Below are 18,659 nucleotides of genomic sequence, written 5' to 3' on the forward strand. Positions count from 1 at the left end.
ACTGAAATGATGAGATAACCATTTTCATCTCTTGTTGAAGCATTGAGATTTATTGAGCTTTGATGGGCTACAGACCAGACATCATTCTCTGCTAAACAGACTCCCACTTGCATTTATTCTTATTGCATTTAGCAATTCAAAATGGAGCTCCTGAAGTCCCTGCAGAGCCCCTTCCCAGCTTAGGTGGGGCACAGGACGTCAGTGTTATTACTTTATATTAGATAAGGAAGGGACACACACTGAAGCATGTGGTGATTCAGATGATTTTTTTATTTCCGTTTAGCGGTGATGACAGAATGTCATAGTGAAATGACTTCAAAAGTCATTTTTCCCTCTGCCCTGGTTCTGCAGCCTTGTCCCTCGAGGGCACTTCCATTGTACAGTTATATTAATTCTGCTAACTTTCAGACTTCATTGCTGACAATAGGCCTTTTGGCTTTCTCAGACTATTACATTAAATTTCCCATCAAACCATGTCAGCCTCTGAGGTCAGAGATTCCAGGAGAAGCTTTAGATATTTTGCCTTTTGACTTCATGGGCAGGTATTTCTAAATTGCTTTTAGCTTTGTTTTTCCAGTGTCAGAAATCATATTGAACCTATCTGAGAACTCAGACAATAAGTGTTTGTCAGGTGAAGGACAAATGGTCCGAGGGGTGGGGAGGGTGTGCAGGGAGAGCCAAACACGTGTTTGTGGGAGCACTCCTGTCCTCGGCTGTGGCAGTGTCAGCGGGGGTCAGGTACCCTTGGTCCAGCCACATTTCTCAAGGCAGCAGTGCCTGACTATGCATTTCACACACACACACACACCCTGGGTCATTCTCTAAATGCTTATCTTCACCAAAAAAAAAAAAAGCTTTTGTTTTATCTCAGTGTACTTCTAATGTTGACTAGTTTCAATACTCTGAGGTTTTTTGGGCTTTTTTGTAGGAAAATTTGGTGTAACGATCTTCAGTTCACAGCTGGGGAAACTGAGGCACGGAGCGATGAGCTGATACAGCAAGGTGATGAGGGGACAGAAACACAGGGACTCTCCTTCATGGATGTCAGTGTCTGGAAACAGTTACCTTGAGGTTGTTTTGAAGAATTAAAGTACAGTGGACTTAAAGCAGCTTATTTTCATAAACCACGGTTCATGTAAGAATCACCAAAATCTTAGATTGTGCTGTGTGACCATTAGGTAGTTTTTAGATTATTGAACAATCTTTACTGCTGCTGCATTTTTTTTTCCTCTGTATTTATCAAGATTCTCAACCTTCTTCAAATAATATATCAATTGTTTTAACTTGATGGATTTTTTTGTTTCTCGTTGGAATGATTTTACATTATGAGAGGGGAAAAAAGATTTTAAACCAGCACTTGTCAAATGAGATTTTAAATTTATCACAGATAAACAACCAATGTTGAACTGGAGAACACGTTATTTTAGAAAAGGTGTTACTGCATGCAGAATACAATTAAGTAAAAAATGCAACCGAATTATAGGAAAAAAAACCCAGACTTTCATTGATAGGAAAACACATGAAAAAATTAAGAGCATGGGTAGCATATAGAATTCAGCAAAAATCAGTGTGTGCAGATTTTTAGCCACTATTTTGAATTTGTAATCATGGTTTCTATATTTAGAAAACAATAATTCTGCAGAGTATTCTTCCCCCAAAAGTCTATTATTTAATCAGGTAAATGAGCAGACTTTTCAAAGAAAAATATTTCCCTGTGAAAGCAAGCTCTGCTCTCTTTTTTTGGTGGTAATTTTAAAGTACCAAAATTAGAACTGTCTGAATTCTTAGCTGAGGCTTACATCCGTAGAGGGGAATGTGTGTGCGGAATAACAGGCGGGTGGCAGGGCTGGAGAAAGATGAGCTGAGGAAGGCAGTGTCGATGTGTTACTACCTGCTTGCAGCCATAAGGCCGGGGAGTCATTTGTGACACTCTGGGGACAATTTTGTCACCCTGACAGTAATGCTGTTATGCACCAACTTGACACACAGGAAGAATCCATAAAGACAGATAAGTAACTGTGAAAGTGGCTGGGGATCAGCCTGAGTGCTACCACTCACCTGCAGTGACAAATAGATGGTCATGAAGGATTGAAAATCCTGCCCAGCACAGAGAGATGTCAGTCCAGAGCCAGAACACTGCGTGGTTACATGGAGGTTGTAGTAAAAATGCACATAAGGCCATACACAGAAGGGCCCTAGGCGTGAGTATGAGAAGGTTAACTTCAAAGTATATTAGTTCTTCGTAGCTTTTTTTTCTTAAGAATACTTGACGTCTTTCACATTTGGACCAAATTCTTACATTAAGTGCATTTGATTGTCCTAATTCCTTCAGTTTTAATTGAAATGGATATTTGTTAAAGTGGGTATAATGAAAATGAGATTTTGGCCATTGTCATTTTTGTGGGAGCCAATGGGTCTCTTTCCAGGTGTCATTTTTTTTAGAAATTATTTTATACCAATAGAGGTCCCCATCTGCAAATCCAATGAAGACTTTGTGACTTAAGAAATACATTCTGCTTTTAAAAATACTGTACTTTAGCTTTTGCATAAGTGACAAAGTGCTAAAAATCAGTGCCAAACTGTTTGCTGTTTCTTATGTTCAAAACTGTTTACTCTTACTGCAAAAGCATTTCTTTTTGTGAAAAAAAAAAAGGTGATTTTCAGTTTAAAAAATACTTTATAAAGCTAATGGTAGTTTTATTGCTTTTTTGGTTTGTTTGTTTAAGACAAAGGGATGTAATCTAACCTTGAAGGCCACTTCTGAATTCAGTCACTCTTTTGTGACTTCTGTTTCATTATTCATGTTTGATAATTTGAAGTTTATTTCTCAGGAAAGAAGCGAGTTACAACCAAAGACAGATGATGTGCTGGAGTTTCTATTTTGTTTACTTTATAATCTCTGCTTTTCTCCTTTTCTTCTCAGTCTAGCCACTGGCTTCCACTTTTAAGGAATTTCCCTTTGTAGGCAGTCTCTGAAGTAATTTTGATCCCTGGAAGAGGGACTAAAAAACCTGTCAACCATACATTTCCTTACATCCCACATGCTCAGGATTATTTTTTTTTTTTCATGTGTTTTCTTTTTTCTTCCGATCTGCAAGTTCCTTGCAGTGTGCTCAGTTGCTTCCCATGCTGGCAGCTTTGAGCAGAGCCTGCAGAGCTCTGGGTGCTGCCTGCCCCCTTCAGTCCCGTGTGGTGCTGAGCAGGAGCTCAGCAGGGAGCAGTGGCTCTGATGCTCAGCCCCGAGTGCCAATCCCAGCCTCACGGCAGAAGTTCCACACATCACAGGCACATCTCCCATTGAACTTTAGTTCATGCATTGCCAGTTTCTTTTTTATTCTTTGCCTCTTTGGCGCAGTGTTGGGCACAGACTGCCTGGATGGTTTGCACAAGGTGGGGCGTGGTGTGTTTGGCCTCCTCCCCACATGATCTCCAGTCACCCTTTTCTTGAGCTGCTCTGGCATGAACATTTTGTCCTCTTGATAATGCCCTCCTCTGGAGACCCTGAAGAATTAGAGTTTGGGTTAGCTGAGGAATCAGTCCCAGTAATGACAAGTCACATAATGAGCTTTTGTGCAGTAAGATACACTGGTCATCATTATCAGCACTTTCAAAATATTTAGCAAATACCTAGCTGATTTCTTCATGGCTATATTTTATTTGAAGCACAGATAAATAAACCTAATAAACCAAAATGGCAAAACCTGTTTTCTCCCTTGCCCCTGCCCCATCTCAAGTTCCTTGTCACAGAATGCTCTTTAGGCTTAAGTCAAAATATCTCTACCCTGCTGGATCTTATCCCTTACATTCCTGCACTGTTTTATCTTTTTCTTTTTGTTTTGTTATTTTCTTTTGTTTTGCTCACCCCTTGTGATAGGGTACCTGTTCAGACAAGCCTTCCATGGCTTGCAGGTCTTCTCTTGTGCACTACCAGCCTGGACAAGTGGTTAGTTTTCTTTACATGCTTCCTTCTTGTCCAAGGCTATAACAAGTGTTGCATTTGTTAAGAATCATGTGTAGCCACTTTAGCCTAGTGTAAGACTTTTTTCTGATTTTTTCTAGTTGCTACAGAAATTTGGAGTACCTAGAGAACAGTTTTACTCTAAGAAATATCTCAGGAGAAAAAGGAGTTTATAAATTTGGGTTAAATAGATGTTAGTTTGTCTCACAACTGTTGCTGAGATGGTGTCATCCGCCCTGTTCAGGCCAGGCCCGACCCCCAAATATACATTTTCAGCTTCTTTAAGACCATTTCTTATGTGTCTTCAGCTCCTGTTTTTGAGCAGGTAGGGTTTATATTTCCATTCCAATCCTGAACAGTAAAGCCTTTTTAAAGAAATAAAGATTCATGTCTTATTCAAGTACAGGAATTACTTAATAAAGATGCAGTAAATACTGTGAAATTTTTGTGGTAAGAATTAGCACAGCAGTATCTCACCCCCCATTTTACCATCTTTTTGCTGAGTCACAATCATTTGAGCTAATCAAAATTAAGGTCAAATACTTCTTCACCAAAAAGTGCAATTTTTACAAAGCTAAAGCTTCCCATGATAAATGTCTCTGTTTTACTCAAACAAAATCGGTTTAATTTTTGAGTTTGATCTAAAGTTCAGGGTTTTGATTATTCAAAAAAAAAAAAAATTTTGGCACTTGAAATCGCCTTCTAGAAGGGTAGATCAAACTCACATTTTATTCAGTTTGTTCAGCTTATTGGCAAAAATAATGTATCTTTAATGTTTTTTGGACTTTATAAGATAAAGCTGTGTAATGGCCTACAGAAGTTAAATGACTGCTGAATAAATTATGGCAGATGTCAACTCATCCCACCAGGGATGTCAACTATAGTGTGAACGTGGACGTCAAGCTCACCTGCCACAAGTCCCACCAAGCTGAACATCACCACAAAGAAAACAGCCCAGTGTTCTGATGACTAAAAACCAAGTGTTTCAGCTCAGTTCTACGAATCAGATTGAGTTTTGCAATTTGGAATTATTTGGCCATTATTTGATAAAATAAATGCAATATATAAAAAAGCAATGGAAATTTCAGACTTTCCTCTGGCACGGAGATTTGCAGTTTCACTCAGCTTATGTGCAATATGCCATTGGCAAAGCAATTCCATTCTATAGTCAATTGCTCTTGTTGGTTGAACTGAATGCTAATGCAGGAGCTTTTATCTCATTCAAAGCATATTAGTCAGAACCCAGAGAGCAAGAGGATACTGCCAAAAGGGGTCTTGCTTTGACAGCAAAACTTCTAACTTTGGAGTTCATCTATCCCATTTCCATTCTAATCTTAGCTCTGATTTGGGTAAGGGAAATACAGTTGTTTCCTGTCACTGCCTAGGAATTCCTTTTAAAAAAAGTTTGTTTCATGTTTTACTTCTCTTTTTGTAGTGCTCCTACCCAGAAAGTACATAATTACTGCAGTGTTTATGTTTTGAATGATATTAAAGCAGTAGTTGTGCTTTACTACCTCATGGATTTGCAGAGGGTATTGGAAGACTTTTTTTATACTGTATTCCATGCACTTATGAAAAAATTGAGTTTATTAGTTCAATGGATTGGAAACATTGCTTAGCCAAGGTCTTTTTATTACTGAAATCTAAATCTGACAATGAATACCTCTTCAGACTGGACTGGAAATGAGTAGAATGGTGTGGTCATTTGTCATCAAGAGATTGAAAATGATAGCCTTAGATAACCTGAAATTCAGTATATGTGGTGATTGCTACATCTCCCTTTGTTAACTGTGATTATTCTGTATTTCCTTGGTGATTGCAGGCAAACAACTTATACTTTTGTATTTTCTTCTTTTAAAAAAAGGTAAATCTTTTCAGAAGATCCATACTAAACTCATAGGCCCAGTGCTTTGGCTGGTACACATTCTTCAGGCACAGTATAAGCTGAGCTGATAAGAAAACAGTACAAGCCTCTCATCTCTGACTGACTTGATCCCAAACAGGGCATACTTACTGTGCTCCACTGCCATGATACTATGTGAGTTTATGTCATTTAATGTCACTTTCAAGGTTACTATAAAATCTAAATGGAGAAAAAAATGTAGGTTGCACCCTCCCTGGAAAGACAATGTTAGTAATTTTGTGGCAGGAGACTTACAAGGCTAGATAGTTTTCCATAGCACTCCACATTTTTGCCTTTTATACACAAGGAAATAATTACCTTGAGCCATTGTGTCTTGTCACCTGCTGCAAAGCTCAGTATCCAAATTCTTTACTGTCCATGCTAATCTAGGGTTCTTCCAGAAAGGAAGAAGCATAAATTGGAATGAGGAGAATCTGGATTATATATATATATTTTTTTTTTCTTTTTTTTTGTAAATTTAGCAGATTTGATATGTTGGCTACTACAGGCCTTGTGGTTACTGTAGGCCTACTATAGGCTTACTATAGTTCCTGATTAGTAGTTATCTGTGAATTGTTTCTACTAAGACTGCCTGTGTCCAAAGGCAGGGAATTAAAGGAAAGATGGATTTATGGAGGTTTGGTCAGAGAGACCCAAGTGGTTCCAAGCCAGTAGGACATGGGATAGCTGACAATTCAGGAAAAGTACTGTCCACTAAATAAGCAATGGGAACACAAGGAATTGTTTTGCAGGAATTTTTAGTGGGAATTGAAGTTAGGAAACACCACACGTGTTCTACTGCAGAGAAGGCTGGAATTGTGCACAGAAGCAGGAAAGTCAGAGTGTTATGAGAAGGGCTCACAGAGGTCAAACCCTCCATTACAAACTGAATAGATTGTAAATAATACACGTAGGTCACAGACATATCTCTTTTTCCAATGATTAATTATGCAAATCTGGTATTCTATCTCAGGTCAGATCTCTGACCATGTAGTTTGCTCCTTTTTTTGTGGAGAATTTCTGAGTTTTACCCTCTCCTCCCTTAAAGGAGCTACTAGAAGAGTTTCAGAACTTTCAAGCTTCGTTTTTTGCTAATTTATTTCAAGGCAAGTGCCTTTTATGGGCTTATCTACTATTTTTTTTGCATTAAAACACAAGCAGAACTCAACCAACTTGAACAGGTTGAATACCACATCTGTGCAGAAGATATCAGCACACTTATTTATGGCTCAAAGAAACAGAGTCTAAATTAAAGCAGCTATTGCTATAGAATGGATAAGCGGCCATTATGAATTATCCATAATTACAGCGATTTCCTAAACTAATAAACCTGCTAAATCTTTTTGCAAAGGTTAGTTTACACAATGCATATAAAATCCGCATGTGCTACGCATCAACCACCAGCTGTCTGACAGTGTGTTGCTATTGCAGCGAGTGTTCACATAAATTTTATGTTGGTTATATTAACAGTCAGTCCATATCACTACCCACAGATGCCAGTAGACATAAAAATTGCTCTCCAGTGAGCCTAAATATCCCTAGAAGCTAGTTGTGTCTAATGTTCCATGTAGTATTTGTACGTGAAAGCAGCAGATTGAAAAGTTATTTACAGATGAATATTTCAATCGAGTTAGTTCATATTGGCCTACTTAGGCTTCTTTGCTGGTTTATTTGTATGCTAAATAATTCACTAAAGGTTCTTGTTTACTTTCAAAAGTAGTTTCTATGAAATGCAAACAACAGAGCCAACTTTAGGTGCTCTAAAGGCTAAGCAGCCCTGTTTTAAATGCAGGTCAGAGCTGCAGACAGCATCTTGCAGATGGGCTGTCACTTGCAGTTTTACCCTTTTAGTTGCTGGGTCTTTAAAGAATTTACTGGGATTTGATGCTTTAATGTAAATATTTTGCAATAATAGGGTTTTTTTTTTCTTACTCAAGCCTTTTCTATGGACAAATGTGAAGTCCTTGAGGGTCTTCCCATTAAGCAGACAGAGCTGCCATGTTGTGGGCTAGTTGGATGGATTCTTGACAGTGCATGGGACTAGCAGGTGCAGTAGATATGTGATTCTGCCTGCTGTAGGACAGAAATATATTTTCATATGAATGCCTATGGTTTAATGTTTGCATACCATTTGTTGTATAATTTTATTTCTTGATTGATCAGAGCACTGTACAAATGCAGTCATTGTCTGTTCCTTTACTGAGATGCAGGAACTTAGCAACACTCCTAACACAGCACTGTCTAAATCACAGTGTTCATCTGTGTGCTAACTTTTTTATTTTATAATATTGATTTTAGCATTTTTACTGTTTGTAGTAGGAGTTGCTTTATTGATATTTACTCAACCCCTCTTTGTGCAAATGCTGTGGAATACTTTGTTGCAGGTATTGACAGACATTTGCTGGTTGCTTCACCAGCATCAGCTTATTTCACCCAAATGGTATTCAGATGCTGTAATTGTTTCTTGCTATTGATTTTAGATTGCATTTATTACATGCTTCCAGAGACCATGGCACACATGCTGAGTCTGGCTATAGCTTTAATTCAGCCTTTTCCACAAGAATGTAAATCACGTGTATTAAAATTGCAATGTTTTAAGTTTTGATTTGCTTTTGAAAGATCTCTCAAGAAAGATGGAGACCAGTCAGTTCTTGGTAGATTGGGAAGGAGTATCTCCCTGCTTCCTGAAGAATTCTGAACTATTAATGAATATTCTGCCATAACACTAGGGATTATGTACTGTCAATACTGATCTGTTTTTGTACTGTCATTGCTCAGGCATAGGTTCACAAAGACATTTAAGAGTGAGTTATTTTGTTGCCTGCATGTCCTACCATTTGTAAAATGAGGACTTTTGGGCAAATCATATCTTCAGCAATTACTCTGCATGGATGTTGAGTGCAACATGCCTTATGAAAGAGTTTCTTTAACAAATGTGTGATTTCACTTGACTTATGCTCAAGTCCCACTCAGTCTTTCCACAGAAGTCTTTATTAATAAGTTGACCTGCCAAAGTGCCATGGAGGCACAGGCCTTTAGTGGCATCCCCCAGGAGATGATAACCCCAAATATCAATTAAAATAGTTTCACTAGGAAATACCCAAGGATGAAGGAGAAGCTTACGATATCACCTAAAAATGCTAATCAGTAAAACATGCATAACGTGTCTAGTGACTTTTATCTATTACATTTTTTATTTATTTATTAGCCAGACAACAGCAGACCAGAATGACAAGTTTAGATAAAATTTGGAAACTTGACATAACCTTTTAAAAAATCAGAGTAAATGTAGGTGCTATACAGCATAGGAAAATTTCTTCTCTTGTGACCCTAATGTATGAGATGGCTCCTCATTTATTACTCATTTAAGTGGTGGTGCATTTTGCACAGCAAGTGCTGTGTTCCCATGCTGGTATAACTTTATGTATCTATAGAAAATCTCTTTGAAGAACTGAATAGTATTTTTAAAAATTGATTTGCATTACTTGTTTTTGAAAACTGAGTTGCATTTTAACAAAAGAAGCATGATACATTAAATACAGTTAAAAACAGAATCCCCTAGGAAGGTTCATGAGTGTTTGTACCAAAAAGTACAGATTGGTAAAATTGAGCAGATTTGAAAATTACACTTGCATTAAGAAAAACTTAAAGAGAAGCATTTCATAAACATGCAAGAGTGTATGTTTATGTGGAGGGAAACTTCATTACACGGGGAGTTAGTTTTCCCAAAAGATGAGTTGAACATTGTTGGTATTAAAATACAAAAACCATTTGCCAAGATATCAGCAATCAAATGCAGTCCTCATGTGATTGCATCAAATAGAAAACTTGGCCCCACTGTGTTATCTGTGAGTGAAGACAAATCAGCAGCTCTTCTACAGCAGACAGGCAAGGAAAAAAGCCATTATGAAATATTAGTGAACATGTCATGAGACATCAGTAGTTTGCAGAAGCTGTCCCGTTTGTCAGTGCTGCCCTAGTTGCTTAGAATACATGCACTGAAGAAAAAATTCTGTGTAATTTTTATATGTGAAAAAAACCTGAATTCATTCCAACTCATCGAGAAACACAAGTGTTATGAAAGGAATGAAATTGCATGCTTTGTATTTAGATAAGAATGTAAATGTTTTGAAGTGTACTAAATATTTGGAATGCAGCATTTTAGTGTGGAGAAACTGTGCAATCTTCTGATTCTCAGCTTTCTGTTTCCTGAGAGCTTTTCCTGAATTCAGGGGAGGTTTCCTCTGGGCAAGGAGCTCAGGACTGGGCTCTGTCATCGTCAGTTAATTGGGCAGAAATCTGCAAATGGCAGTGTTTGAAAGAAGTGTGTGGATGAAGGCAGACAGGCATCCTGCAACAACTAATTCACCCACACAGCGCATCTTTGAACTGTCTAAGGCATAGCTAACTGTTTACATGCTACCAACAAGAGTAAATAGTCTGAACAGAAGGAAGAGACAGAGTTGCTGTGAATAAAGAAAAAGATTACAAGACAGCCCATCTGCTAGAGAGTACCTGTCACCTCCAGTTACAAGCTGGAGGCAGCCCTACCTCTGAGCAACTAGAGAGACCAGTTTATTATTCAAACAGGAGAGAGGGAGAAGCTAAGTCAGACCTCCACTTTCTGTCTGATACAGTGTCAAAATATCAGTTTCAGGGAATTTTGTGGACAGAATAGTGAGGATGAGTTGAGTCTAAACACTAACAAAAAATAGCTAAAAGAACTGCTTCAGCAGAGCTAAATGGCTCTCCTGGCTAATAGCTATGCAGGTGATTGAACACCCAGGCTCTCAGGTGTAAACAAGAATTCTGTCAAGGAATGTACTACTGGCAACAAGGATAAGAATTACATTAACAGCTAAGGCAATCTTGTTATCCTTAAGAATCCTGATTATAGTAATTTAAAAAACAATCACCTGGTTGTCATTGTACTGCGAGCCTGACAAAGGCAATTTTAGAGGGCCTTAAGCCACATAATTTCCTTTTCTCTTTGGAATACCTATTGTTTTTATATCTATATAATATAGCAGAGATTGGAATACCTATTGTCTTTGGAAACCTATTCTTGTTGTCTACAGCCAGGTCAAGTTTCCCTCCTTCCACTACCATTGTCAAAACCAGGTAGGGTGGTCACAGGCAGTTTTCACTGCTCTTACAATTTAAGGAACCAATTTAATTTTTTATTTATGCCTCAACACTGTCCGATTTTATTTCCCGAACTGTGGGTTAAGAATCCATTTTCTGACAGCAGGTGGAAAGTTGCTAGAGGAGCTGCGCACCATGTGCGGAGAGCCCGAGCACATGGCACGTGTAGAGGTCAGCTGGAACATGCGGCGGGGTGGAGACGGCCAAAATCCCAGTCTCCAATCTCTTATCCCCCCTTTAAGCAAGTGGAAAGAAGCTCTGTCTCTGTGGGGATTTCACCTGACAGCCAATCAGGGGAAAGGAAACTGTCACCACTGGGCTGCAGGTGACTCCCCTGAGAGGTGGGGAAACTCCAGCTGCTGGGGGACAATTCCCCTGACTAGCCAATGGTCATCCTCAAGGGATAGCACTGTGGGAGGAGCCTTAGCATATAAAAAGCAATTAAATGAGTCATAACTGGTTTTGGTTCACTTGTCCACTTGTTCATGCCCTTTTTGCTTCTGTTCTCACCCTGCCTGCATCCCGTCTGCTTGCAGTCCACCCTGCTTTGTCCCTGCTTCCTTACCTGTCCACATCTGTTCTGTCTAACCCTGCTTCACCTTTCCACAAGTCTGCCTGCCACTGCCCACAGCAGCCTGCTGCTTCCCCGAAAAACCTCTTCAATCTGTGCCACCTATGGCCATGAGGACCTCTATCCCAGTGCCAAACTGCCTTCAGGCTTAGGTTTAGGGTTAGGCTTGAGAGAGGCAAGGAGCCTACAGGTCCAGGAACACTGAGGCTGGAAGAGGCATGCCACGGCAATCCCATCAGCGCCCCACCATTGCTGCTCCTACATCTTTCTGATCTTCACCACCTGATTTAGTCCAAGGATGTCACCCAGGATTCCCCCCATTCCAACCAGGGTTGATGGGACCACACACTCACAAGATAGCTGATTTGGTCACAAGGTTGGCAGAAGGGAATCCCAAAAAATCTAATGGATGGTGTCCCCATGGATGTGTTAGAGAAGGTGGTATTAGAATGCTAGACAAAATGAGTGAGAAACCAAGCTCAGAGAAATGCAGTATGAACCTGAGCACACACCCTTTCAGTGACCGAGGAGGGGAAGAAATTGTGCTGCCATGGCTCGCAGCACACACCCTTGACCTGCTGCTTGGAAGCCAACAGTGCACCCTGGGATTCTGGTGGTTCTGTCCCTGTCTTTCTTTTCTCTCTTGGTCTCTCTTTCCCCCTCTTCGCTTAGTTTTCTCTTCCTCTGTGTAGGGACACATTTCCTTCATTATCAATAAGTGGTTCTCAGATACAATGTTTGCCTAGTTTGTGCTTGATTTCATCCAAGAAATCTGTTAAAAAGAATCCCCCCCACAATACAGCAGAATATAAAAATTAATCCCCCCCCTTATAGCAGAATACAACACAATGTTTTTGTTTTACCTATTGTCCCTTGGGGAATGGACAAATTGGGTGCAGACATGTAGCAGGCCATCTTGACATTGATTTTTGAAGGTTCATTAGATAAATGCTGACATCATAGATTGATGTCTCTTTAAAACAGTGCCTGGCACAGAACCATTGGGAGAATCAAAAATATCGACTTACCATGTTTGTACAGGAGGCCCATGGAGATCTCCTGCATTAATGGGTCTATCAATTTAGGTATTCTTTAATTATTCTAATTGTACATTTTACAGCTGGAAAGTGGCTTTATTAGGACTTCTGGCTAGGTAGTCACACCTTTCAAAGAGAAGAAAGAGCAGTGAATTATCTACTTTGTCATCACATCTTGAATTGTTCAGGGGGTTTTTCAGTTTGTTTATTTTTCTTTGTTATGTGCTAATTTGCCTGTATAATGTGGTGGTAAAAATGAATAGGGATGCAGTGATGGGCCAATGCAGAGGCCAAAATGCTATGTGGTAGTTCAGAGAAATAGATGCTGGTAAAATAAAGTTGATGGTTTTGTTCGTGTTTAACCCCTCACCCTGGCACCATCAATAGATTGAAGACATCATTTGTATCTGCAAGTGTTTGTTTAATTAAGACCTCCTAAAAATCTTTGATATTGATTCATTCCATTATCTTATTGATTAACTGCACTGGATCATGTACTTGCTCTTTAGTGGAAGGCAACAGTTTCAGCCTGCTGTCATTTACCCACAGATGTGAACAGTAAGCAATGTTCAGCATCCATGTCTGCCAAAGTGTCTTGTGTTTTAATGAAGTACTGGCTGCAATTCCCTGTATTACATGAGAAAAGCCAGTTGTCTCCTGCTGGTGGTGTGACCAAGCATAAAGGTTTTCTTCCAGTTATTCATAAAGCAGCTGCTTAGCAGGGAATGTTGGAAAGTTGTGCTTTGCATTTCTGTGTTAAAATCTAGAGGTTTGAGTCAGAGCAGCAAATTAACACAGATGACCTGCATATCTCATTTTCACGGTTTGTGGTTTGGTTTTTTCTGTACTGGAAAATAATGTAAACCAGGACTTTTTATAATACAATGTCATATTTGTGCCTTGCAGCTTCACCTTGTGGCATTTTATGCATAACCTACCATTAATATGTGCATATATGTGATAAAAGCATCTCACCACTGCCTCTCTGAAGATTTTTCTCAGGAAAATGATTCAGTAGCAACATTCTGACTGCCCAAGAATTGCAGTGTCTGGCTACATTTGTGCAACCACATGTGTCCTTGTTTGTCAGCTCTTTGTCTTTGGTTTTTTTTAGAGAAGAATCCTTTCCTTGTATCATTGTGATAGCAGCGTGGCATGTAGTACCTTATTCCAGTACAATTCCAGAAATGAGTTTCTGTGTTGGAAGTGGGAGTCTGATAGCTCTGACCTGGGGACCAGCTGGCACAAGGTCACACAAGTGTAATGACCTCAGCTGCTTGCCCACCCTGGGAGTGCTGCTCTCAGAATTGCTCATGCCACCTCTCAGATTTTAGGGAATACCGTTAGTGGCAAGAAAAAGGTGGTGACTGACAGTAAAATTATTGGTAAGTCTAAAGCAAGGGAAAAAAACCCAGCCCAGCATTTTCTCTTTCTGTCCTGACATTTGAGTGACAATCCAGATTGGACCAGGGTAGCAGCCAGTATTTCAGTGGAAAATGTTAAGACATTATGCATGCCACATTGAGGTGTTCCATAGGAAATAGGGCATATATTCTTTATTTTCACATGCAGCTCACTCTTGACATTTCCAATATACCGTAGGTACTGTGGGTGGTCTCCCAGCGGATGCCAGTGGGTTCTTTGCTGCCCTTGTGAAGGAGAGGCTCAGAAACTCCCACCATGACAAAATCACTACTTTTTCCTGCCTTTTTTATATAAAATGAAAACTTCTCCACTTGAGCTCTTTTAAAATTCTAGCTCAATTGAAACTTTTATGTTTAGTTAAGTTTATATATCTGCTGGCATGCTTCGTTAATTTAAGCCAAACCCTCAACTTTACCTTGGCAAAGTCATTGATTTTGTTGGGTTCCCCACACCCTAATAAATGAGCTAGCACCAAAACAACATCCAGGGGACAGATGACTCTTTTCTGATTACTTTTCAGGGTCTTTGATGGCAGCTGTTGGTCCTGACTCAGCCTTTTTGATACCTCACCATGGCAATTTGTAGTGCCTCAGGTTATTTGTAACTGCATACGTGCTAAAATTAAATCACAGAGTACAAGTTCTTTAAGTTCTTACTCTTTAAGCCATCTCTGAGAAATGTTGTACAGCCTTTTTTCTTCCTTTTTTTTCAGAATCCATTTAAGTGCAAATAATAGGTTCTTCTGTTTGCTGTCATAAATAACTGTAACATTTATGATTTAGATATGTAATATGTATCATATATGAGAACCAGTCAGGTTCTGGAATTGTGCAAGACAGGGTAGAAAGAACTACCTTGTTACAGGAATTGTCTTTGCTTCCCTTCTGGTCTAGAATCATTAAATTTTTTTCTGTTTGTTTGACCCAAATGACTGCTTCACTTTGGGGTTGCTGCTGTGAGAGATCCTGGCAATCTCTTAGGTGGCTGTAATATCCTAGGAGGCTTTGTCTCAGAGCAGATCTAGAACTGAAGTTTGTGTTTGGTGGGGAATCAGTAGGAACACAAATACTTGCCTGACAGGCCCACAGGAGGCTGAAGGACCAAGGCAGCAGCCTGCAGACATGGGACAGGGTGGGACTTGTTCCTTCCTCTGATCAGTCTTCCTCAACTGCACAGGCTTGGCATCTGTGTGATAGTCTTTCTTTCTGTACCATGTTTGGCTTGGATTTTTTGCTTAGCTGCAGTCTGCTCCTTTTCTTAGGTTCTGAGCACTTACTGTGATTAGAGAACACTCAGCCAGAATGGGCTCTGTCCAGTTCTTACCAATCATTGAAATGATGGGAAAGAAGCTCCACGTGTCCCTTCTTATTTCATCTGTGGCTAGGCTGATCAGACCAACTGTTTGCAGTAAATTCACCTTAGATACTTGTACCCTTGATGGCTTTAAATGAGCTGCAGGAGGTTTTGGTGAAGCACAACTACACCATGTCCATCTCCTTGTTGAGGGCCCAGTTTACTTAGCCAAATCAGAGAAACACACTATATTCTGGGCACTGTTGGATAAACTGTTCAGAGTATCCTGGCTAGCTCAGGGATGCTTAGGAAAATGGGATCACACCTTTGGGCTGGGAGTTAGGCTTTATTCATTTATGTTCACAGAAGTATAGAACAGTACAGTTTCAGTGTTTTTCCAGAAAACAGAATGGTTTTGTTTCCCACTGTCCTAAGATCCAATTACTTTGTAATCTTAAGTAATTAATTTATATCTCTGCAGGAGAATGTAAATAGTAGTAAGGAATACTGATATAAAGGGCAGCTGTAAGTTCTGGGGGAAATGTCAGTATTTGAGACAGTTTCTATAAGGACAAAAGGCAAATTCTTAAAAATTTACCATAACCTTCAATTCAGAATACACTTTAGCACAGGTTTTTGAAAGTATTTTGTGTTCCAAAAATAAATATGACTTTTGAGAGATCTTTTGGATATATTTAGTTAAATGTAAGTTACTTGTTTCAGATATGTTAGAACGAGTTTTTTTTACCATTGGAAATGTCTTTCCAAAATATCTTTGAAACATTTAATAAATTGGAACCAACCCGTTCCATCAACTTCTATGATTTCAAGAAATTAGGATTTTCTGGCAAAAACATGCTTCATTGAAAAGATTCCAGCTAATTCTATTGAAGATTTATTATTTATCATGGACCAAATCTTGCTTTCTGTACCTACATAAATAGTTAATGAAAGTGCTTCCAAGCATAAAGCATGAACTATCTGGACCAATGTTATAAAGTGCTTTGAGCTGGGAGAAATAGAAGCTGAAACATGGAAGTTACATTATAAGTAGAGTTATTTTTGTTCTGTAGAAAAACTTTTAATTGTCAAAGACTTAAAAAGAAAATATTTTTTCCCTTTTGAATCCTACAAGAGTTAACTTCAATACACATCTAATATTATACTGTATTTGTCAAAAATTCAGTGCTATTGTTTTGATTACTGAAGCATAGGTGAAGATCAACTGAACAATTAAAACCTCCAAATAACATTTCAGGAATTGCCAAACTGAGCATGAGCTTCCAGCGGAAAGGACTTATTTTAAAGTTGAAATTTTGGTGTAAAATGTCTTTACCAGTTTAAATCTTTGCTGACTGGAGTATACAAAGGTATTTCACAAAACACAACATCTTGGTCTTTTCTGGAGATCAAATTTACTACATTCATATAATAGAAATCTGAACTCATGTATCTTTATGTAACATTGATTAAAATAGGGTGTTTTAGAAGAAATAACACTTATAATTGCTGAAACTGGCACAAGTGATTGCAGTACTTTGAAATCTGAATAGAAAGAAATGACCAGTTTGAAGTGAGTTCTACATTAAAACATAAAGATAATCCAGCATTTTTGGGAGAGAAAATGTATAGGATTAATCTTGCTGTATTTCTCCCCAAAATTACTGTTTACCATTTAAGATAAATGAACTCAGAACATGCTTCCTATATAAAACTGAACCCTCTATCCAAGTGAATGGGTGTCTTGTCTGAATGAAAACAGAATAAGACCATATATGTTAATAGGAGGCATTACAAACTGAAAGATGTATGTTTGAAAAAATTAAATGAAAGCTTCACAAATCTTTGTTAACTATGTCTACTCTACACATACAAGACAGCTTTCTCAACATATGGGGACCACAGGTAGTAAATATAATTGGGCAAAGCATGTCTAAGAACTTGGGACATCATCTTATTCTAACCCCTTCATTGCTGCCATTACATTAGCAATTTCCAGATTAATTTTCACATAGAATACTACAGAATAGAACTATCCTAGTATAAATACTTTATATTCAGCCATTTGATTTCCTATAAAACCTGTACAGTTCTAATGCAAACTGTGACTATCCTTGTATCTAGCATGTTTGCCAAAACATGACATAGAAAACTTTTCTACAGATAAGACAGTCAGAATTTTCACTGCTGTGGGTAGCTTATACTATTGGTGAACTTGCCCTTCCAGCAGAGAGTTTGGTAGGTCATTCCACACCAATGAGGAAAAAAGTGCACAACAGCACAGTCTAAAAGTAAATAAACAAAAGCCTCAGTGGAATTTCTGCTCTGTAAAACACTGTGTTGTGAAGATTTCTTTCTTTCTAACTTCCCTTCTTTTCCCTCCATCTGAGGCCAGCTATAAGTCCATTAGGATTTCTTGAAGGCTGTAGCAGGCTAAAACAACCCTTGCTGTGATTGCTGGTGCACTTTTGTGGTTCTGTCCCTTTTCCCCTGCAGACAGAAATGTAAATTTTTCAGAATCTTTGGCCAGGGCTACCCTAGCAACCTTCTGTAAATGGGAGATACTTTGGAAGGAAGATCTAAAGTTGTATAACTGCATGTTGATTTTCATGCACCCCAAAAGACTGGACTGTTTCTATTTTTCTCTTGGCAATTACTCAATCTCTATGTAGGTAGGCAAATAATTTCACACCTGGAAATGAAACGATGAGCAAACTTGTATGAATTGCTTTTGCTTCCTGACCACTTATTGCTAAAACACTGAAGTTTAGTTTTAATCTTGTCTATACTTCTAGAGAGTCCCCAGGGGAAAGGAGCTGTTTTATGTACAGCTTAGCCTGAAGCACTTGCGTCACTGTACAGTTTTGTATTGCTTGTTTAATAGACCACAAAAGTCAACATCTCTTTGGAAGAACAATTTGTGCTTAAAGTAGTTGCAAATTCCAAGAGATCCTGTTGAGGCAGGATGTTGTGAGAAACCCAAAGTTGGAACAAAACCTCTTGTTCCCTAATTATAATGTTAATACTTGGGAAAACTTAAGCCAGTCTGTGTTGGTTTATGTCAATAAAGGTTTGGGTTTTTTCTTTCTTTCTTGCCCATCCTTCTTTGGGAAGCTGGAGGTAAGTCAACATTTTTACCTTCAACGTAAGAATGTTTCAGTTGCATATTGTTATGGAAACAGCTTGCCTCTTTGAAAAGACACAATCTGCATTTAAAATATATTTAATGAAAAGAGGTCAAAGGCTTTAGTTCACAGATTTATAGAATAAGTGAAATTGAGAGGGATTTCAGGAGTTGTATAGACTAAGCTCTTGCTCTAAGCATTA

The 18,659-nt window shown here is 38.7% G+C and overlaps 1 protein-coding gene across 6 annotated transcripts in view; it reads left to right on the forward strand.

Annotated features, from left to right (window-relative positions):
- The window catches only part of FTO (FTO alpha-ketoglutarate dependent dioxygenase), a 222,260-nt gene that overhangs the window by 181,095 nt on the left and 22,506 nt on the right, over positions 1-18,659 (forward strand). Inside the window, exon 9 of one of the 6 annotated variants that reach the window (XM_053953130.1) lies at positions 7,799-7,879. The exons of the other annotated variants lie outside the window; for them this stretch is intronic. Coding sequence (XP_053809105.1) covers positions 7,799-7,820 — 22 coding nt within the window. The 3' untranslated portion in view covers positions 7,821-7,879. Of the gene's footprint in view, positions 1-7,798; positions 7,880-18,659 lie in introns of those variants that run through there. 6 annotated transcript variants of the gene reach the window in all.

This window comes from Vidua chalybeata, chromosome 11 (genome assembly GCF_026979565.1).
Source record: "Vidua chalybeata isolate OUT-0048 chromosome 11, bVidCha1 merged haplotype, whole genome shotgun sequence".
In the NCBI taxonomy this organism is placed as follows: domain Eukaryota; kingdom Metazoa; phylum Chordata; class Aves; order Passeriformes; family Viduidae; genus Vidua; species Vidua chalybeata.